Source organism: Mesoplodon densirostris, chromosome 3 (assembly GCF_025265405.1).
Source record: "Mesoplodon densirostris isolate mMesDen1 chromosome 3, mMesDen1 primary haplotype, whole genome shotgun sequence".
Classification (NCBI taxonomy): Eukaryota; Metazoa; Chordata; class Mammalia; order Artiodactyla; family Ziphiidae; genus Mesoplodon; species Mesoplodon densirostris.
Genome location: NC_082663.1, coordinates 61,033,805 through 61,056,928, shown reverse-complemented (window position 1 = coordinate 61,056,928; position 23,124 = coordinate 61,033,805). Strand labels below are relative to the sequence as shown.

The window sequence follows — 23,124 nt, the reverse complement described above, 5'->3', positions numbered from 1 at the left end:
TTGAAGGTAGAGCAGACAAGATTTGCAGGTTTGCTGATGGATTCTTTATGAGGTGTGAGGAAAATGAGGAGTCAGATGACTTCAGGTCTAAGCAACTAGTAGTTACCATTTACAGAAATGTGGAAGCAAGCCTGCAAGAGGAGAAGTTTAGGGAGGCGCATCAGCTGATCAGTTTTGGATATGTTGAGCTGCCTCTTAGGCACTGAAGAGAAGATGGAGGAGGCAATTAACTAAAAGTCAAGATATCAGGGAAGAGGGCCTATTTGGAGTTACAAGTTGTATATGTTTGTGTGTGCATGGATGTGCGTGTATGATGTGTGTGTGTGTGTGTAAATTTATCTTTTGGTCCTCACATCATTGATTTCTTCAGAATTCCTTTTTTTTTCCCCCTGGCGTGTTTAGTCTTTGATTTTAATGTTAGAAGTTTTCTCAAATATTTGATGACATTGGTTCCCCTTAACAGTGAGATGTAAGGAGAGATTAAGCAGCTGGCTGTCCGCATAGTACAGGGAGATCAGCTCAGTGCTATGAGACCACCTAGAGGGGTGGGATAGGGAGGGTGGGAGGGAGACACCAGAGGGAGGAGATATGTATATGTGTAGCTGATTCACTTTGTTGTAAAGCAGAAAATAACATACCATTGTAAAACAATTATACTCCAATAAAGATGTTAAAAAAAAAAAGCAGCTGGCTATCAGAGGGGACTGTTGTGAGTAGAGAAAGGGTAGAGTTGACTACTGGTATCTTTTTATGTAACCTTTATTTGGAAATAATTTCATACGGAAAGGTTGTAAGAGTAATGTAGATAACTCCCATAAACACCTAGATTCACCAGTATTTTAACATTACAACATTTCTTTCATCATTCTTTCCCTCTACACACACACACACACACACACACGCACACACACTTTTTTCTGGGTCATTTAAGAATATGTTGCATACATCATGCTTCTTTTCCCCTTAATACTTTAGTGTGTAATTTCCAAAAGAAAAGATATGCTCTTACTAAGTATGTAATTTGGCTATCAAATTCAGGAAGTTTTATATAATACCTTTTTCTAATTTACAGTCTACATTTATCACTTGTTCCAACAGTTTCCTTTATAGCATATTTTTTCCTTTCAGTACAGAATCCAGTCCAGAGTATATGTTGCATTTAGTTGTCATGTCTCTTGGTTCATTTTAATCTGGAGCAGTTCCTTAGCCTTTCTTTGTCTGGCATGACTCTCATATTTTTGAAAAATATAGGCCAGTTATTTCATAGAATGTTATTCATTTGGGGTTTATCTTATAGTTTTTCATGATTAGATTCAGGTTGTGCATCCCTGGCAAAATAACTACTAAAATGATGTGATGTCCTTCTCAGGGTATCACATCAGAGGCACATGTTTCTGTTTGCCTCTCATATGTGATGTTAATTTCAATCATCCAGTCAAGGGATTGTCCAGTTTTTCTGTTTATAGTGACTGTTTTTCTCCTTGAAATTAGAATGTAAGCTCCCTGGGAAGACATTTTAAGACCATGTAAAAATCCTGTTCTTCATCAGAATTTTCCCTTTTTGATTTAGTGACCATTTATGATGCCTGCCCCACCCAATCATTACTATAATGATTGCAAAATGGAGATCTTCCAGCTCTATAAACCCCTTCCACATTTATCAGTCAGCATTCTACTGTTTTGTTTTTGTTTTTTAAAAACCCTCTTTTTTTGTCCTACTTGTTAATAGAATGGACTCATATATTCCTGAATTATTCAGTGAGCTACTGAATTATTCAATCCACTGCTGTACTTATGTATTTTGATGATCAAATTGCTCTTGATTTGGCTAACTGAAGTCCCTTAGAGTTGGTTCTTTGGTCCTTTTGACATTCCCCCCATGACCACCTCCCCATCTCCAAAAGTACTTCCTTACCTTTAGGCTCAAGATTTTCCAAGTTCATTGTGTACCTTACCTGTTCCAGTCCTGGAATCAGCCATCTCTCTGGAAGCCTTGATTGCTTTGGGTAGGCAATGGTATCAGATTGGGGTGGGAGTGGGGGTCTTATTATTCAGTATAGACTTTGCCTTAATCTTCCTTCCTGTTTTAAATATTGCACCCTTTTTTTCAGCTTTCCTTGATTGCCGTTAGTTTAAGGGTTCCTTTAGTTCAACATACCCAAATAGAAAACCTCTGATCTTCTGCTAGAGGGATAATTTGACTATTTTTAGAGATGGTATCTAGGCAGACTAATTGTTTCTTTCTTATAATCAGTCTTTCTGTTTGTAGTTTCAGAGGAACCTGGAGCTCCAAATTACTGATTCACATTCTTTTATTCTTTCTGTGCTTCTGTGGCACAAATAAGCTTGCTACTTAGCCTGTCCTCCCCCACCGCTGTACACTTAGATGAGGCTGGTTCAGGGAGTTCTAAAAGAATATGGAGACTGGAACTGACTGTCACTGCCAGAGCTAAGGACCTTTGGTGGGCAGCTGTTGAGGGGAAGCAGTAGACAAAGAAAAGCACATGTTTTTTCTACCTTCTTCCTGGCTGCCAGACTCCATCTAGCATATTGCCCATATTGGGAGAACCTAACAAAGGAGGCTAGCAGGGGAGAAATGTAGTTTGCAGCATCCCAGTCCAGTAGCACAAAACAGTATAGAAGGGTGGATTTAAAAAAACAATAGGCTAGGGCTTCCCTGGTGGCGCAGTGGTTGAGGGTCCTCCTGCTGATGCAGGGGACACCGGTTCGTGCCCCGGTCTGGGAGGATCCCACATGCCTCGGAGCGGCTGGGCCCGTGAGCCATGGCCGCTGAGCCTGTGCTTCCGGAGCCTGTGCTCCGCAGCGGGAGAGGCCACAACAGTGAGAGGCCCGCGTACCACAAAAAAAAAAAAAAAAAAAGGTTAATAAGTGGCATGCTCTTTCAAAATCTCCTCTCTGCTTTTGAAGAATGCCCTACCATGAGTCAGAGTAGGTTTCCCACATGAATCTGCAAAAGCCTGATACTCAGTTTTCCCTCCCACCCCAGTATCCCTCCACCCCCTGAACTCCCCTTAGTTAATATGGACATATGAACTAGGCTGAACCAATCAGACTGCTGTTAGACTACCTTCCCTTACACCCACCCGTCCTTGTCTCCCTTAGCTCTACCTTGATTGTGGAGCAGAATCCTATGGAGAAGCAGAGACAAGTTTTTCCTCTGATGGTGCTGGCAGCTGCAGCGTCCAGTCTGTGGTGGCAGCAGTGCCAGGAGTGGCTCGCAAGGTCCTGAAGAGGAAGCAGCCCTGTGTATAGAGCTGGCACCCACAGTGCAGTCTCTACTGGGGTTCTCTTGCCTAATCTCCCCTGGTTCCTTTCCGTTTCTGATCTCATTTATTCATATTTCTTAACAATGTAAGTTGCCTGATACCTTCTAAATAAATTCCTTTGCTTCTTGAGTGAGTAAGAATCATTTTCTGTTGCTTATAATTTAGAGTACTGATTGATTTATTTTGTTTGAATCTGATAGGATTTGACTATTTCCTTGTTAAAGGAGGTTTAACATTTAGTCATTTAGTATTTATTTGTAAAAAAGAGTTAGATGCTCTGCTTGGATAATTTAAAGTCTTTGATTTTAATTTCAGTGTTGGACAGATTATTTGGCAATGAGTAGAATAAGTGTCAAATCTTCATTATAGTGGTGGCACTGGGTAGCTAAAACTTCAACAGGAAAACCAGGCAGCGTCTTTCACCAGCAGAACCTGGGAAAGGTACCTGGTACAACCAGGGCTGCTGGAGGATGAGGGAACCCCACAAAAGAGAAGCCAAGAAGGGGAACTCAAAATTGTGTGTATAAACTCTGCCCAAGTCTCTGGCTGACTCCTGAACCAAGCATGCGTGAGGCAGTTGGAAAGCAGTCTGAAGTGTTACCTGAGTCACTGCTACCATGGCAGAGACTTGGAGCTAAAACTCCTTTAAAGAAAACTGCCATTTTTTTAGCTGTAAGGACCAAAAGGGGCCCAGTTAATAAAATAATCTGGAAAAATAGAGCCAAAGAAGGGGAACCCCAGATTCTGAGTATAACACTCTGCCCAAATTTGTACCTGACCCCTCAGCAATGTGTATGCAGGCAGGACTGAAAGCTTTCTGAAATGTTGCCTGCTAAAACAAAAACAGTATTTTTCAGAGTAATATAACAGAATCCAGAGTTCACAACCTAACATTCGCAATGTCCAAGATCAACTCAAAATTGCTCAACATACAAAGAGCCAGGAAATTGCAGCACGTTCTCAAGGGAAAAGACATGAAAGAATGCAAAGTTCAAGATGAATTAGATGTTGGAATTATCTGACAAAGATTTTAAATTAGCTTTATATAATTATTTGAGGTAAAAGAAAATATGCTTATAATGAATGAAAAGGTAAGCAGTTTCAGCAGAGACAAAGAAAATATATAAAAGAACCAATGGGACTTTTAGAACTGAAAAGAATGATCTGAAATGAAAAACATTCACTATATAGGATTTATAGTAGATAAAGATGACAGAAAATCAGGATTTTGAATTTAGAGCAAAAGAAGTCATTCTTATTAGTAGAGGTTTTGAGGTTTTTGTGTTTGTTTTTAAATGAACAGAACCTTAGGGATCTCTAGGGCAATTTCTAATTAAATGGGTTTTAACGAGTCTCAAGAGGGAGAAAAGAGGGTAAAAAATTTTTTGAAGAAATTATAGTAAAAAGCTTACCAAATTTGGTGAAAAATATAAATTTACAGATTCAAGAAGCTTAACAAACGCAAAACAGGATAATCTTAGTAATCATAGTCAAACTGTAAAAACCAAAGTTAAAAAATTTTGCAAGTAGCCAGAGAGGAATAACACATATATTGGGGGAGAGTGATTCAAATTACCATACACTTCTCATTAGAAACTATAGAGGCTAGAAGATACAACATGTTGAAAGAAAAAACTTTCCATTCAGAATTCTGTATTCAATGAAAATATGCTTTAAAAATGAAATGAAATAAAGATGTTTTCAGAGAAAGGAAAATTAAGAGAACCTGTTGTGGGCAGACCTGCATTACAAGAAATGCTGAAGGAAGTTTTTCATACTGAAGGGAAATACACCAAAGGCAAACTCAGATCTTTAGGAACTAATGAAGAGCATCAGAAAAAAATAAATATATGGGTAAATATAGGATTATATTTTTCCCTCTTAATGCTTTTAAGATACAAAAAATGTGAATAAACCAATGTCTAAAAAATCTGAATTTGTTGATTCCCCCCCACCAAGAAAACACACCCATATAATTTCACCAGTATATTCTTTTCATATATTCAAAGAAATAATCCCAATCTTTACAAACTCTTTACAACATACATTATGTGGGCAGCATAACCATGACACCTAGGCTTGTCAAAGACAACGCAAGAATATAGAATTACAGCCCTGTATCTCTGGTAGACATCAATACTGTATTCCTTTACAAAATATTAGCAAATCAAATCCAATAGTATATAAAAAGGACCAAGTGGGGTTTATTTCAGACATGCAAGGTTAATATAATTTTATTAAATCAGTCATTTTAACTCACTGTGTTAACAAACTAAAGACAAAAATTCATAACAAATTTTGGTAGAGGGAGACAGACAAGAAAAGAGAACTGTTTGACAAAATTCAATACTCCTTTAGATTGAAAATAAAAATTCTTAGGGAACTAGAAATAGAAATAACATCAGCCTAATGAAGGGCATCCACAAAAACCCACAGCTGACATGCTTAATGGTGATATATTATGCCTTTCCCCTAAGATTAGAGATAGGGCAAGGATGTCTGCCCTTACCACTTCTGTTTAACATTGTATTGGACATCCTGGTCATTTCAGTAAGGGAAGAAAAAAGATATAAAAGAGCATAAAGGTCAGAAAGGCTGAAGTAAAACTATTTGCAGATGACATCATTGTTCTATAGATCAGTGGTCCCCAACCTTTTTTGCACCAGGGACAGGTTTCGTGGAGGACAATTTTTCCATGGATGGGAGGGAGGGGAGGATGGTTTCGAGATGATTCAAGCCCATTACATTTATTATGCACTTTATTTCTGTTATTATTACATTGTAATATGTAATGAAATAATTATATAGCTCACCATAATGCAGAATCAGTGGGAGCCCTGAGCTTGTTTTCACTTGCCACTCACTGATGGGGTTTTGATAAGAGTCTGCAAGCAACTGATTTATTATGGTCTCTGTGCAGTCAGACCTCTCTGCTAATGATAATCTGTATTTGCAGCCGCTTCCCTGTGCCAGCATCACTGCCTCAGCTCCCCCTCAGATCATCAGGCATTAGATTCTCATAAGGAGCGCGCAGCCTAGATCCCTCGCATGTGCAGTTCACGGTGGGGTTTGCGATCCTATGAGAATCTAAGGCCACCACTGATCTGACAGGAGGCGGAGCTCAGGCGGTAATGCGAGCGATGGGGAGCGGCTGTAAATACAGATGAAGCTTTGCTCACTTGCCCGCCCCTCGCCTCCTGCTGTGCAGCCCAGTTTCTAACAGGCCAAGGACCGGTACCAGTCCGTGGCCCAGGGGTTGGGGACCCCTGCTGTAGATTCCTTCAGATTTATTAGGCAAACAGCTTTTAGAACTACTATGTGAATTTTGCAAGATTGTAGAATATAAGGTTAATATATGATTATGAAATGTGTTATCATATGCTATAAGCAAACTGAATTTTTAAAGCAATTTCACATACAGTAGCATAAAAAAATACTTTAGGAATCACTCTAACATTGTATACTGTACTTTGTACACTGTAAACTGCAAACTATGTGAGCTTGTCAAGAAAAAGAAGACCTAAATAATTGGAGAGATATTATGTCCATAGATTAGAAGGCTCAGCATTAAGATATCACATCTTACCATATTAATCTATAGAAAATCTAAGATATTAATGCAATTGGTACTAAAATTTGTCTGGAAATATATATTATGTAATGCAAACTGCCTAGGCTAGCCAAAGCAATTTTTAAAGAGTTTGAGGACTTAACACTACATGATTTCAAGACTCACTATTAAGCAACAATAATCAAAACAGTGTTATTGGAGTAAGAATAGTCATTTAGATCAATGGAACAGAATAGAGATTCCATAATTAAACCAAGCAAGGATGTGGAGTAACTAGACTTTGATAGACTGCTGGTGAGAATGTAAAATGGTGCAGCTACTTTTGGCATTTCCTTAAAGTTAATTGTATACCTATTTTATGAGTCAGCCAGCCCATTCGTAGGTCAAAAGAGGAGAAAATTTATGCCCAAAGACATGAATTTTCACAAAAAATTTATTCACAATTCCAAAACCTGTAAATAGTTGTCCAACAACAGGTGTGAATGAATAAGTAGAATATGTTACATCCAGCATAATTTACTCAGCAATAAAAAGAATGAGCTATAAGACAACAGCAATATGAATGAATCTCAAATTGTTGTACTGAGTAAAAACAGTATATACTATCTGATTCAATTTATATAAATTTAGAAAAAATGAAAACTAATATACAGTGAAAGAAAGCAGATCTTTGGTTTCTGGAAGCTGGTGACAGAGGAAGAGATGTTCTGCAGACAAGCATGAGAAATCCTTGGGGGGTTTTGGAAATGAAAACATTTCCATCTTGACTGTGGCAGTGATTTCATGGATATATACAAGTGAAAAAACCATTGAATTGTACTGTTTTTTAATTAGTTAATTAATTTATTTTCTGGCCATGCCGCGCGGCATGTAGCATCTTAGTTCCCCAACCAGGGATCAGACCCACGCCCCCTGCATTGGGATCATGGAGTCTTAACCACCGGACTACCAGGGAAGTCCTGAATTGTACACTTTAAATGGAAAAGTTTATTGTACATTAATTATATGCCAACAAAGTTTATTAAGAATTTGGTTGACTTTCTTTGAATTTCTAGCTAAACCTTCCTACACTCTCTCCACTGAGTTTAACTTTTTAGATAATCTTTTCATTCTACTTTTCTCCCACTAGAGAAATCCTTTCTAAAGCATCCTGTTATACTGTTCTAATCTAGACTTTTCTGTCTTCTGCATAATTCTGCTGCTGGCATTTTCCTTAATGTCCTCCTGGGAAGTCCCTTTGCTGCTTCTTTTCCTGGATCTCAATTGCCTCTTACTTCTCTTGGTTACTCCTTCATTTTGGTGAAGCATATCTTCCAGTTCTGAAAGGTAATTATTTCTTCATCTTCACGGTTTAGAATTTTCATACTGATTAAGGGCCTGAGTAGGAAACCCTTAAATATTATTACTATATTATTACTATTTTTTTTTATTATTATTACTATTTTCTCTTGGATTACTTAGTTTTCCTATAGAAGGAAATATAGGAATCTTCCTTACAGGCAGAAGGAGACAGAATGAGCAAGCATGGGTGCAAGCCTTCTGGGAGTCAAGTAAGGGGAGGAATCCTTTAATATGAACACTTTTCCTTAACTGCTTTTTTTCCTTTCCTCCTGCTGTGGAGGAATGTCCCTTCTTCTTATACCTAATATCATCTTTCTGAGAGGTGGGGCCTCTAATGTTACTGCACAGAGGGATGGGCAAGTGGGGTTCCAGGGGTCTAGTTGCACCTTTTAATGACTTTTGATCAGTTCTGTTTTCAGCTCTCCCCATGCCTTTATCTTTAGGGCCACTTGATGCCTCCAATACAAATTGGCTTCTTTTGTCTTCTTTTCCCTTGTAGATGTTTACTTTTCAGCATTTTCAGGCCTGCTAATAAGTCAGTTATCACATTCCAACTTTAAATTTTGTTGGTAACTTTTTTTCTTCTTCTTCTTTGTGGATTTATGCCTCTTTTGTTCCTATAAGATTATTTTAATAGATAGTGGATGTTGTGACATATGTTAAAGCCTTAATTCTCACTGTGATGGTAATTTGGAGGTGAGGCCTTTGGGACATAATTGGGTTTAGATGAGGTCATGAGAGTAAAGCCCCCATGGTGAAACTGGTGGCTTTATGAGGGGATGAAGAGACCAGAGAGCTCTCTCTCCTCCATATGAGGACACACCTAGAAGGTAGCCATCTGTAAACCAGGAAGAGGGCCCTCACTGAGTGAGTGCCCTCCCACGCTGACACCCTGATCTTGGACTTCCAACCTCCAGAACTGTGAGAAATTTCTGTTGTTAAAGCTACCCAGTCTATGGTATTTTTGTTATAGTGGCCCTAAGAACTAACAAGACAGACAAAGAATGGATATAAATGCCATTTCACCTTTTGGTATATTTTTCGTCCTTAACAGTGAATGTTGACATGATAAAGGCTGAGGCCCACCTACATTTTCCTTTATGTAGTTGGCTTTCTTGCATAGCATGCATTCTCATTTTCAGTGGGGGCTGATACTTGGTTCTTGGGAAAGTGAAATAATCTTAGATATTACAATATCTAAGTGGCCCTCCAGGAAGAACCTACTGGACAAAATCTTAATTCTTACTGTTTAATTTTTCTCACTAAAGAGAATTTATTTTTCTTGGGGTGGGGGTGATAATGCAAAAAGCTTGAGAAACATTGTTCCTATAGCATTTTCTTTATTCTTAAATAAACTAATTTCACAGAATAAGTCTTCAGATTGATTTTTCCTGGGTATAGTATGTCTGATCTGTAACTTGAATATTTTATTAAAAGAAAAGATAGTATCCTTGAATTTTTTGTTACCCTTGTTACATTTTCCCCTTTCAAAACACCAGTTAAATCATTTGCTTGACCTCCTTCTTCATTCATTATTATATTTCTTTCACTTTGTATTTTTCTCAGGTCTGTTCACCATGCCCCTTTTAGCTTTGTTTGCTTTTTATTGCTGCTTCTGATGTGGTTTCAACTCATTTCTTTTTTCTTAGCTCTATTAGCTTACTTTCTTCATTGCCTGCTGCTTTATCTCTTCCTTAAAGTTTATGGTTTGTTTGTTTTTTTTTCCTGAAGATAGCTCATGTCATCTCTTACAATATACCACCTCTTGTGGTTTTCATCTACTTTTGGCCTTTATACCTTATTTGTTTCCTTCTAATAATCATCTGTCAGGGCTAGGACTAGGATGAGACCAATGAGGGGCTAACCTCAGTTGTAAAATGTAAGAGAGCATCAAAAAACTGAGTAATCAAGATAAATATTATTTTAATGCATATTTTTTGGAGTAATGCCTAATGAACAAAACAATGAAATTCTAAATAAAGATCAGTTGTGTTTGAATGAAGCAGTCTATCTATAGTAGTTCCCCCACCCCACCCTTTATCAGCAGTTTTGATTTCTGCAGTTTTAGTTACCTTCAAGATCTGAAAGTATTAAATGGAAGATTCCAGAAATAAACAATTCATAAGTTTTAAATTGCATGTTATTTTGAGTAGCATAATGAAATCTCTTGCGGGCTGCTCTGTGCCTACCAGGGCGTGGCTCGTTCCTTTGTCCAGTATATCCATGCTGTATATACTTCCTGCTCATTAGTACCTGTATAGGAAAATACATAGTACAGTTGACCCTTGAACAACAAGGGCTTGAACTGCGCAGGTCCACTTATGCTCAGAATTTTTTCAATAGTAAATACTACTTACAGTACTACCCAATCCAAGAGTGGTTGAATCCAAGGTTGGTGAGCCCCAGATGCAGAGGACTGACTGTAAGACACTTGGACTTTCTACTGTGCAGAGGGTCCACGTCCCTAATCGCAGTATTGTTCAAGGGTCAGCTGTATCTATAGGGTTTGGTACGATCCGTGGTTTCAGGTATCCACTGGGGGTCTTGGAATGTATTCCTCTTAGGTAAAGGGAGACTGTTGTTGTATTATGTGTTTAAAGGGGTTGTGTGTGTGTGTTGAGACATGATGTAAGCTTTATTGTCTAGACTTTGATTTATCCCCCTAAACACACCTCAACAAATCTGTCATTTCTTTTGCCTTGTAGACTTAGCTTCCTACACTTCTTCACTTTTTAGGGATTCAAGCCTTCTGTGTTATTCACAAACTCCCTATCACCTGAAAATTGGTACATGTCTCTTCTCTGCCACCTATCCCTCAGATTGTTGATGGTAGAAATGGCTACTTTATGTACACTTTCTGCCAACTCCATCTCTTTGAGCAGATATTGAGATATTGCATCTCATAAATGTATGACATTCAAATGAAATTTTCAAATTCTTTAATTATAGATTTGTAGACTATCATTTTATTCCATTCCTATGTATAACTTTATCTATTAAAAGCTTAAAGTTCTCCATATATCGAAACTTTGAAACATAGAGAGAAGAAATCATAATTGATATACTTATCAGATTTAGTAATGGCAAAGTTTACTTACGTTGATTTCAGGTTTTATTAAGTCACTCACACCCAGAGAAGGCTTAATAGCAGGTTCCTGTTTTTAGGAATATTTAAAATGTGGCATTGGACTCTGGAAGATTGTGAGGAAATTTTGAAGGTATAAAAGCTGGAAAAAGTATTTGCTGGAGAAACTAGTAAATTTCTAATTATAGGCGGCCCTCCATATCCGCTGGCTCAGCATCTGCAGATAAGGAGGGCTGACTGTACTGAGCCATTTTATATAAGGGACTTAGGCATCTGAAATTTTGGTATCCGAGGGGAGTCCTCGAAACTGTCCCCTGCCAAAAACAAGGGACGACTGTTATATGTATTACTTCTTTTTATTTTCTAAAGCTTTAATGAGAATATTGAACATAATATAAAATATAAAACATTTTCAGGAATAGTCACTAGAAATATAATAATCATTATGAAGTAAAAGTTTAAAAACCTCTGTGCTTTTTAGAACAGTAGACTGATCAGATAAATTGTTTACTTAGTTCTTCAGATAGTATATATGCTTCCCTTCCTCCAAGAAGCTTTTCTCAATAACTGGATTCCATTCTTAAGATTTATGAATATTTGGCTTTCAGTTAAATTTATAGTCATTATACTTATGTGTTAAATGTTGTCTTTTATGTATTTCTGTGTTCATAATTATTGAAGTGGAGTATGCATTGTCTTGTTTTTTCCTTTTTCTTCTCTGTAGCACACTCTATCTCTCACTGTAGCCCTAACTATGATGCCCAGCACATAGTGATTCAGAAAGTTTAACTTGTATCCTTTAGCCAGTCAGAACCATAAATTGTTCTTTTTTTTTTTTTTTTTATGCTGTACGCGGGCCTCTCACTGCTGTGGCCTCTCCCGTTGCGGAGCACAGGCTCCGGACACACAGGCTCCGCGGCCATGGCTCGCGGGCCCAGCCGCTCCGCGGCATGTGGGATCTTCCGGGATCGGGGCACGAACCCGTGTCCCCTGCATCGGCAGGCGGACTCTCAACCACTGCGCCACCAGGGAAGCCCCATAAATTGTTGTCTTAATCTTAAAAGAGAAATTGTTTCATAGGCTAAAGACATTGTGGAATTATCTCATATTGTTTTTGTTAAACTGATAAGGAGATAAAAGATTGATGCTGTCAAAGGGGGGAAAGAGTAAACACAATATGTAGATTGTGTTCAGCATATAAGTTTATTGTTACATTGACCAGAGAGGATTCTCTGTCCTCTAAGGCTAAGATTGTTCACAGGAGAGGAAATTGATTGTGCTTTATCCAGTGGAAGAGGTGGTATTTGTGAAATAGATCCTGTCATATTTGAACTTATTCATTGGGGGAAAAACAAGTATATAAAGTATTTATTTTATATATTCTTATGAAGAATGTGAAACACTGAACCAAGTAGTTGACATTTTTACTAATTGTTTACATTTTGATGGAAGCAGTTTCCTCTAGCTATCTAACATAGGTCTGATGTAAAGTTCATTTTATTTTTTCTTTTCACTGGAAGCTCTCCTGGCTGTTGCGATCCAAGATGTGTAAAAACCTAGAAGTTAATTTGAAATACTTGGGAGGAACTGTTAATGTTATTAAAATATCTTGTTTATGAAATGTAATGAAATAAAACTATTGATGATGAGAGTTTTGAATTATGGAGGCAGGAAAAAAATTAGTAAATGTCTTTCATGAAACTTACTTTGGCCCTTTTTAAAATTGTGCTTTCAGTAGTATTCTCACTAGTTAAACTAACTCAAAGTATTTGATGAAAAATCTCTTTTTTTTATGTTTGTAGTTTATGTGTCAACTCATTTGTAGGAATAGTGAATGAAACTTAGTTTTTGGTAACTATGCCCTTGTTGTGCTCTTTATTTGAAATATCTTCAAAAAAAGTTATTTGAGTAGAAAAATAAAAGAATAACAAGAATCTTCCACCAGCTAGAATGGGTATGTTCATGTTTTTGCTGTAGGGTGTAGCACTTCTAAGAATATAATTAACTTTGCTTTTTATTTTCTCCTTTTTCTCCACAGCCTCATGATTTTGATGAATGTCGCTTTGATATTAGTGTAAATGATAGTGTTTGGTATCTTCGTGCCCAGGATCCAGATCACAGACAGCAGTGGATAGATGCCATTGAACAGCACAAGGTGGGTCTCCAATGTTTACCTGTCCGTAGAGACCTAGGCAAGAGACTGGTGGTAACTCCTTTAAAATAACTTTGAGATGTATATATGTTCCTGAAAAGTTGAACATGATTTGGGTGGTAAAGATTAAAGTGGTATAGATGTAAATTTTTGAAATAATTTTATTTCTAACATTTGAGTTACACTAAGGGAATTTTCTGTGATAAGTATTTTTAATTGTTATTAAAACAAAATATGCCCTTTTATATAAAACAAATTTGGTTTTTATATTTAGGGTTTGCTTCAAAGTGAATGCCTTTTATATGATCTGGATAAAAGAATTCTTAAAATAACATCAAATTTTAAAATCCTAATATTTGAAAGCTTCAGTGTTAATTTTTGTTGTCATTTGTAACCATTTGGGTATATTCTTAGTATAAACATTTGTAAATTGTTAAATTTTTGTAAATATGAAATTTTCTAATAAACCTTGAAAAAGTCTTTCTTACATAAATGTATAAGCCATATTCTTGTAATTTAAAGCTAGTTTTTGACTTCTGCTATGAATAATTGGTAAGTAGACTAAAGAAATACATGATATTAATAAGTATGCATTATTAGCTAATTCAGTATATCATGGTAAAACAAGGAATAGGGAAAGTTATAAATTCACCATGCCACTCCTGACTGTGGCTTAAGAAAACTTTGGACTCGTTCATATACTTGTCTGTACTTGTTCATTTGGGTTTCACAGAGTTTAGTTGAAACACCTGTTTTGGTTATTTAACAGACACAAAACATGTACACACACAAACACAACAAGAAAAACCAGTCTGGCCTGGGATACTACAGGCACATTCTTCTTGATATTGATCATGCATTGGCTTTTATTTCTTGATTATGAATTTTTCCCAGCCTAAAGAAATCTGACTGTGTAATGCTTTCTTTTTCTCCTTGTTTTAGCTTTAGAGTTATATTGCTTTGAAACATTTTGTGAATCTTAGTTATCTTGATAGTATTACCTCAGAAAACAGTCTAAAAATGAGAAACAGTTTTCTATTATTTAAAAGTGATGAGCCGATAGCTAAGGCATGGAAGCAACGTAAATGTCCATCAACAAATGAGTGGGTAAAGAAGATGTGGTGTATATATATACAATGGAATATTACTCAGCCATAAAAAGAATGAAATACTGCCATTCGCAGCAATATGGATGGACCTAGAGATAATCATACTAAGTGAAGGAAGTCAGATAGAGGAAGACAAATACTATATGATATCACTTATATGTGAAATCTAAAAAGAAGATACAAATGAACTTACTTACAAAACACAGACTCACAGACATAGAAAACAACTTATGGTGACCAGTGGGGAAAGGAGAGGGAGAGGGATAAATTAGGAGTATGGGATTAACAGATATACACCACTATATATAAAATAAACAACAAAGATTTACTGTATAGCAGTGGGAACTATATTCAGTATCTTGTAATAACCTATAATGGAAAAGAATCTGAAGCTGTATAGCTGAATTAACACAATATTGTAAATCAACTATAGTTAAATAAAAATTTAAAATAAAAATAAATAAATAAAAGAGAGATGAGCTGGAATTCCAAAATCTCAGTGCTTTGGAGCTGGGCTTACCTGGATACAAGACACTGCGGCCTCTGCCATGTACGACATATGTGACCTTGCCTGACAATTCACTTCTTCTAAATGTGTTTAAGAACACATGAAATAATATATGTAAGGTTACTTACCAGAGTGGCTGATACATTTCCCATTTATGACACACTGGAAAAAGAAAGGGTTTTGGGAGTCACAACTAAATTCACTAAAATTATACCATGTTTTTTTTTTTTTTTTTTTTTTTTTTTTTTTTTTTTTTTTTTTTTTTGCGGTATGCGGGCCTCTCACTGTTGTGGCCTCCCCCGTTGCGGAGCACAGGCTCCGGACGCGCAGGCTCCGGACGCGCAGGCTCAGCGGCCATGGCTCACGGGCCCAGCCGCTCCGCGGCATATGGGATCCTCCCAGACCGGGGCACGAACCCGTATCCCCTGCATCGGCAGGCGGACTCTCAACCACTTGCGCCACCAGGGAGGCCCTATACCATGTTTTTTATGGATGAAAAGTTCTACATTCGGTGAGAGTTGCTAAATTTGCATATAAGGAGAGTGGCCTATTTTGTGTAGTTAATCAGGGCCAGCCCTCTTCCTAGTGATTAAAGACATTATTAAGTAGAACTGATTTATATGTTTGTATCTGAGATGACCTTTAAAGGCTTAATGCTAGCTTTCTCTGTTTTAATTAAGCATATTTTATTTTGCTCATTTTTCTTAGTAAAGCTGATTCAGGAATCTTTGCAGGTTCTTGTTTTATTTTTTCTCCTTGGATGTAGAATGATGCATAAAGCATATATTTCTTCCATATCATTGATTTCTTTGCACCCTTGAATAATGAATAGAATATAATCTCTTGGTCTCCCTCAGAGTATTATGACTTAATGCTCGATAACAGATTTTTGGTGAATTTAAGTTCTTAGACAATAGATTCAACAGCAGTGTTCCAGATACATTGTATAAACTTTCTGATTTCTAAATATGGTTTATTCATAGACAAGGAGAAATCATTGTTAATTGTTATTCTTATTAATACTTATTTAATTTTAATGTAAAACATATGATATGTACCAACTAAACAACATATCAGTGAAAATTTAAATTGAATTTGAATTCTAAAAATAAATTGAGTTCTTAAACTAACATAGGAGGGAGAAAATTCAAGTGCTATCACCAAACATAAGCAGCAAAGTTTTCTTCCCCCCCACCGCCCATAGACCAGGAACAGGGAGGTAGTGAGGAGGTGTATCCTGATTCATTCTTCAAAATCACTTAAGACTATTAATGTGGAACTTAAGTTTAGTAATTTTACTATTTAAGCAAGCATTCTTATATTGATATTCACAATTGAAATCAAATTGTTAAGGCATGATGGTGATAGGAGCTACTGTTTATTGAGGGTCACCAAGTACTAATTATTGTATTATGTACTTCATGTGCTTTATTTTCTGTCTACTATACTGAGAGATGAGGGAAATATTGTTTTACAGACAAGGAAACAGGCTTAGATTAAACTTAAGTAACTTGCCAGAGATTATACTACTTTTTGGCTAGTAGATACTTAGGATTCAATTTTATGTTGATTGTGCCTTCTATCAGTTACCATTGGCAGAATGTTTGAAAATAATTCCCATAGGCTCACCCCCTGCAGGTTAGAGTGTGTCATCTGAGTTCTGCTACTATATATATACAAGATAAATATGAACACATCTTTCTGCCCATGGATTGCCGTAACAACGTTTTATTGTAGTGTTTAAGCACTGGATACTGGTTCCTGACACATATCGGATTAAATCCTGGCACTATTACATAATAGCTGTGTGACCTTGGTAGATTACTTAAAGGAGAAGAGATGACATAATGCAGTATATACCCCCCCACATATCTCCCCCCAAAAAACACAAAAAACAAACAAGCAAGCAAAATAACCAAGTTGTGATAAATCAAGAATATTGTATAATATTGTGTAATATTCCCATCATTCCACCTCACTCACTTCAATTCAGAGTTACTTCCATGGCACCACCTGTCCTTAGGATGGCCAGACAGGACACTTGGAACAGCGGACCTGTCTTTTTCTCTTCTGATGTCATCAGATAGTCCCTCATTGCCTTTGCTGTTAGGCCTTTGTTAGGGTTTCCCTGATAGGTTTTAGCTGGAGAAATTGGAGGTTTCTATTCTTTTCTTTCCAGGAAGCTGTTATGCTCATTATAATAACCTTTATATATCAGTCAGTTTCACATACATACATACATACCAGGAGTTCTAAATATTTTATAGAACCTCTTCAACAATAATAATATGGTAGAGGTGATGATGATGATAACAAACATTTTTGAGGATTACAGTGTGCCAGATATAGTGATAAACACTATACACTTTATCTCATTTTACTCTCACAATCTTATGAGGTTAACATTATTGTTCTGTTTTTACAGATAGGAAATTGAGACATAGAGAGGTTAAGTAATTTGTCCAAGGTTAAACTGCTAATTAGTGAAGGAGCCAGCATTCAGACCCAGGTCTGTATGACCTGAGAACCAGAGCTTTTGTCCAGCAAGCACTTCTGCCAATCCTATAAGTATGTATTCATGGGAAATATATTTTGTTGACTTAACTCATGGGCTTCTTCAATCACAAGGTTCTCATATTTTTTATATTTTCTTCATATCTCTAGTGTTTGTTTTGGACCATAAAGGCTCAGGGTTACAACTTCTATGTAGGAATTAGCAAAGCATTGGACACTTAAATTTTCCAGTTGAAATAATTTACAGTATTGTAAAACAGATTTTATGAGGGAAATGTGTAATTTTTGGAGGGTTTTTTTTCACCCTTTTATCTTCATGGTTGGTGTTAGAATGATTATGACAGAAATACACTAGGGTTCTATGTTCTTTGTCTAGCTCGGTTGTTTTGTCCTCCTTGGTATTCTTTCCAGCATAACTTGCTCAGTACAAGAAAAGTTTTAAAAAGATGATTCTATGATTTAAATTTTCTCAGTATATTAGAAATTGTATAGTTCACTGTGACATTAGACAAGCAGCCCCTGTGGAAGAAAGGTATTTCTGAGGTCATTGTTAAATTCAAAGATTCTATTTTAATTTAAAATACGGAAAAGGGCATATGTATACCAGACCAGTAATTTTATCTAGAATAGTGTGCTGGCTTTATTATGTGGAATCCATTCATATTCTGCTTTTCTCCTTAGGATTTGAGACAACACTAAATAAATCTTTAAAGACAGGGTTTGCTTGGTTTTTTTTTAAATCTCTTAGCCATCTGCCATGTTGTCTTTGAGCTTGAACGAGATTTTGTTTGTGAAAATTATTTGAAAACAAAAAGCTGTATGAATGTGAAGTTAAGATGGTTATTTTTTATTTGGATAAGTTAATATATTTCTAGTAAAGATGTATCTATGTATTATCTAAGGGCTTCTATGAGCATTTTCTGCATAATTAATTAATAAAGGAAATATGATAAACCATCTGTTGATGCTACTATTTAAAAGAATTATAGGATTACTCCTGGAACCTTCTACAGTTGCAATGTGTATGATTTTGAGTAAACACAGTTTCTTCTTACCATGAAAGAAATAGACTCCCCTACTTCACCACCCCATCCCTCAAAAAAAAAAAAAACTAGCAGGAAGGCTCTCCTTGCACTAGCAGATATAAGAATCTTGTTGAAAAAGTTAAGTTTTTTGGCTCTGACAGAGTTTGTGGTAATCATGACATTCCCTTATTTCCATAAGGGAGCAACCTTAGTAGATCCTGAAATTTTGGTGGTCATTGACCACCCATATTCCCCATATTTTGGAAATTATCTGATATAAAAGGAGTCATAGGAAAATACACAATTCAGGGAGGAAGAATCCAGGTAATTTTTACAGATGTTGATTTTCTTTGGTGAGAATCCACAGGCAATTGTTTTGCAATTTAATGTGTATGCATTTGTTCCTTTGTGAAGGCCCAATAATTTATATGTGAAGCTCCATTTTATTACTTTCAGAAGAAAGGTTTGTTCTCAGCCTGAGAAGTTAAGGGATTTCTGTCCAGGAAATTATGTGGAAAAAGATTGTCACAGTTGAGCAACCTAAACAATGCCCAAGACTCACTTTAAAGATCTTTTTAAAATTGTATTGCTATTTGCCATAATGAGTTTTCTTTTTCCTATGGTATGTCAGGGTCAGCTTCATCTTGGTGCTTTTTCTTTACTTTTAGGAGCAGTTTCTGCTTATTTGACACCTTAATTGTTTTTGTCTTAAATTTGACATAAACTTATTAGAAAAGTATTTTTAAGTAGCTAGGTGGCAGAATATACCTGTTTCTTCTTAGCACTTTTTAAATATCAAAGTCACATAAAGTCATCCTATCTCTGTTTGCCTTTTTTTTTTTCTTTTTTTTGACCACACGATGTGTGGCATACAGGATCTTAGTTCCCAACCAGGAATCAAACCTGCCCCCTCTGCAGTGGAAGCTCGGAGTCCTAACCACTGGACCACCAGGGAGGTCCCCTGTTTGCCATTTTTAACCAACTATAATACTGGAAAAATTTCTTAACAGACTCTAGAGGTTCTTTCTATACTTGTCTGCTTTATAAATGATTATCATGTAAACTTAGCTTTGCAATTTTGAATCTGATTAATTGGCAAAGGCTTAAAACTACTATTTTTTAGTGTACACTTTATATAAGTAATTTCATGGGGTCAGTGGACTAGAACTAATTTTTCTTTTACATTATTTTCATCATTACCACAGTGATGAAGGGAAGAAGATGGAATCAAATTTTACTTCTCCTTTACATTCAAGAATTTTAATTTTTGAGGGAAGTGCAAATCCAGTAACTAGCTGCCGGAGTAGTCAGGGCTTTGCCATTTTCTCAAATAAATTGTAGAAAAACCCAAGAAGGTGGTATCACAACTGAACTTTATTAACCAGCAAAAAACCTTCATTATGTCTCTGGATGTTTCTCTCAAGATAAGAAATTTGGTTAGTTTCTAACAGTGGGAGTTAATTGCTAAATTGCTTCCAGTAATCCATACATGGTTAGTAAATTTTTTTTAACATCTAAATGTAGATAGTGTCATACTACCATGATTTTAAAGGTTGGTGAAATCAAGAAAGAAAACATGGTACTAACTCTTATATTCTTAGTGTTCTGGGAATAAAAATAATTCTACTGTCAAGGGCTTTTAAAATAACTTTTTTAGTTTCTGTTCCCTACAATTTTGTTGCATGCAAAAGCTGAATTCACCTGAGCCAACATTTGCATTTGTACTTCCATACGTCGCCTAAATACTTAATGAAGTATATCATCTTTAAAAGAGGGAATAAATGTCACTAATTTTAGTTTTCAGCCAGGTTCTTTTATCTGAGGAAGGTGTTTATCTTTTACCAAGGTAGTAAAGGAAGAATCAGGATTTTACATGGAACAGTGAACAAAGATATTTAGGTAGCTAATCATATTAACTGTGTGGTTAGTTGAGGAGAAATAATTTGACAACATTTTATGTCAGAAAGGTAGGGAGAGTCTTACAAGTCAATAAGAAAAATTTACACAGCACAATTAAAAAAAAAAAAAAAGGCCAAAAGACTTGATCTGGCACTTCATAAAGAGGATATCCAAATGGGTAATGAACATATGAAAAGGTAGTCAGTGCCATTAGTCATCAAGGAAGTGCAAATTTAAAGCAGTGATACCAGCATATGCCCGTCTGAGTGGCTTAAAAAATAAAAAGATGTAACACCAAGTGTTGGTGAGGCTGTGGTACAACAGGTGTAAACTGGTGAAACAATTTCGTAGAATCTACTAAAGCTGAGCATAGTTGTCTGTCTAGATCAGGTGAATATTGAAAGTTTGAAAACATCTCACAAGTATTGATGTCATAGGTCCATCCATTTTTAGTTAAACTTTTTAGGGTACAGGGGGTACAGGCCAACCCATGTTACCTTGAAAAATGGGAATATTGCCAGGATCCAAGAACATTTATAATGCCTTACCTGCAAAGAAAGCTGGAACTGTATACTTGTTTCTGAGTGCTTTTATTGTTAACAAAACTCAGTTACTCAATCACCTGCCCCCACCTACAGTTAATGTAGCTTAGTTTCATTCTGTTATTTCTTCTCTCTTTCATGGCTCCTGTTTATCCGTGTTTTGCTCTCCCGTCCTACTTAGTTTGTTTTTCCTTGCTTTGTCATGACCTTTTCCTACTTTCGGCTTCTTTTCGGCTTCAATTCCTGCCTCTATCTGCCCTGATCTCTTGGCATTTCCTAAAGTAAATGTCTTGAGAAAACCCGATTGCCTTTTTACTCCAGGTTACTATTGGCCACCCTAGGTCCAATTATAATGAATTGTATATTTACTCATACTTTAAAGGATAGAGTGGGATTGGCAGTTATACAAATAAAATGTTCTGAAAAGGTATTCTATAATTTTGTATAGAGTTTACCAAACTTGCAAGTTTTTGTAATGCTTACCACATATTTGCTACTAACAATTTAGGTAAATATCACTAGATGTTCAGCTGATTTCTCTTATCTTTTATTAGTCTGTAATTTGCTTGCAGAATGTTTCTTTAGATAAGAAATTTAAAAAGACAGTTAATCTAGAGTTGAATAACTGTTCCATATTGTTACTATAGAAAATATTGAAGAAAATGAGGCTGTGTGCTATAGAAGTTCTTTTTTTTTTTTTTTAACGGTGTTTCAGTATTGTATTTGAATTTTTATTTTATCAGGAGGGAAGATTTCTGACAGTCACCAGGACAGATGGGATTCTGCTTTTTCTATATCTGTTGTGGAAAAGTAATGGTGGGTGGCATGGCTTTTGCATATTGACAGCAGTGGAAACTGTTTTCTAATTTTACTTGCTGAGTATATTGGACATTAGCTGGGAGAAAATGTTTCTTAAAAAAATCAAGGAACACAAAACTGCTCTTTTTCACCAAACACATCTTTTTAGCTAATAGCTTAAAAATGATTTTGCTTCTGTTGTCTTTATTACCTGGCAAATATTCTGGGCTTGTTTGGTATTGAGGTATGAAAGACAGCATTGGGTTAAGAATCGTAAGAATAGGTAGCAAAGTAAATGAATGTTCTACAGGTTAAAATGTTATACTGAAAAAAATTCTGTCATTTTTTAGTCATATAGCAAGTTCACGTTCTTGACAGACAAGACAGGATCATTGGCAAGAATGCTTATATCACTGTTCATTCCCTAGCCTAGTTCTCTTCAGTAGCACCCCTTTGAACTATACAGAGATAGATGAGTAATTAGACACTGTTATCATTTAATCCTCCTGGAAGTCTTTCACTGCAAGTGTTATTCCCATTTTGCATAAAAATGAAATTGAATGGATTATGAGAACATTGATCAGTGAGTGGTAACATTATTCCAAGAACAGCAACCTCAATTTTTTGTAATACACACCCCCCTTCTAGTTAATTTCAGCTTTGTCTCATGGATGCGTAGTTGAATACTAAAAAATAAATCATCAGTCTGCCTCCTTAAAAGAAGAATCTTCCCCATACAGTTAGATCTAAAAATTCTTAGCAAGTCTTTTAAAACCATTCCTGAAAGTAGTTTTATTGATTAGATTTCATTGGTTTTTGCACTGGTTTTTAAAAGTAATTTTTGTTAATTATAAGGGAAAAAAATACAAAACTACCATCAGTCTTATAACCAAGACAATTATTCTTCATTTTGGTGCATTTCCTTCTTATTCTCTGCACATTTTGCCCCTAAAATATTATGGAAATAACAAGTTTATATCCTGTTTTTTTAAAAATCTAACATCATTTTGTCCATATAACAGCTTTATTAATATTTCATTGTATTATCATTTTGGTACTCATTTGCTTATTATAAGACCTTTAGATTGTTTCAATTTTTTTTTTGCATTTAGTATTTAATGCCTTCCTACATAAATTATTTTCCTGTAGTTTGTGTCCTTATAATAGATTCTCAGAAGTAGAATTGCTAGGCTTAAGGATACAAGCATTTTTGATATATGTTGCCAGATTATTTTCTAGAAAGATTGTACTGATCTACATTCCATCTGCAGAATGTGCAGATCTTCCTTTCAC

General features: G+C 36.0%; 1 protein-coding gene across 3 annotated transcripts in view; it reads left to right on the top strand.

Annotated features, from left to right (window-relative positions):
• CERT1 (ceramide transporter 1) overlaps positions 1 to 23,124 on the top strand; it is a 135,364-nt gene that overhangs the window by 25,731 nt on the left and 86,509 nt on the right. For all 3 annotated transcript variants that reach the window (XM_060093059.1, XM_060093058.1, XM_060093057.1), the window contains one exon: positions 13,323 to 13,439. In XM_060093059.1, the coding sequence (XP_059949042.1) occupies positions 13,323 to 13,439 (117 nt within the window). The remainder of the gene's footprint in view (positions 1 to 13,322; positions 13,440 to 23,124) is intronic.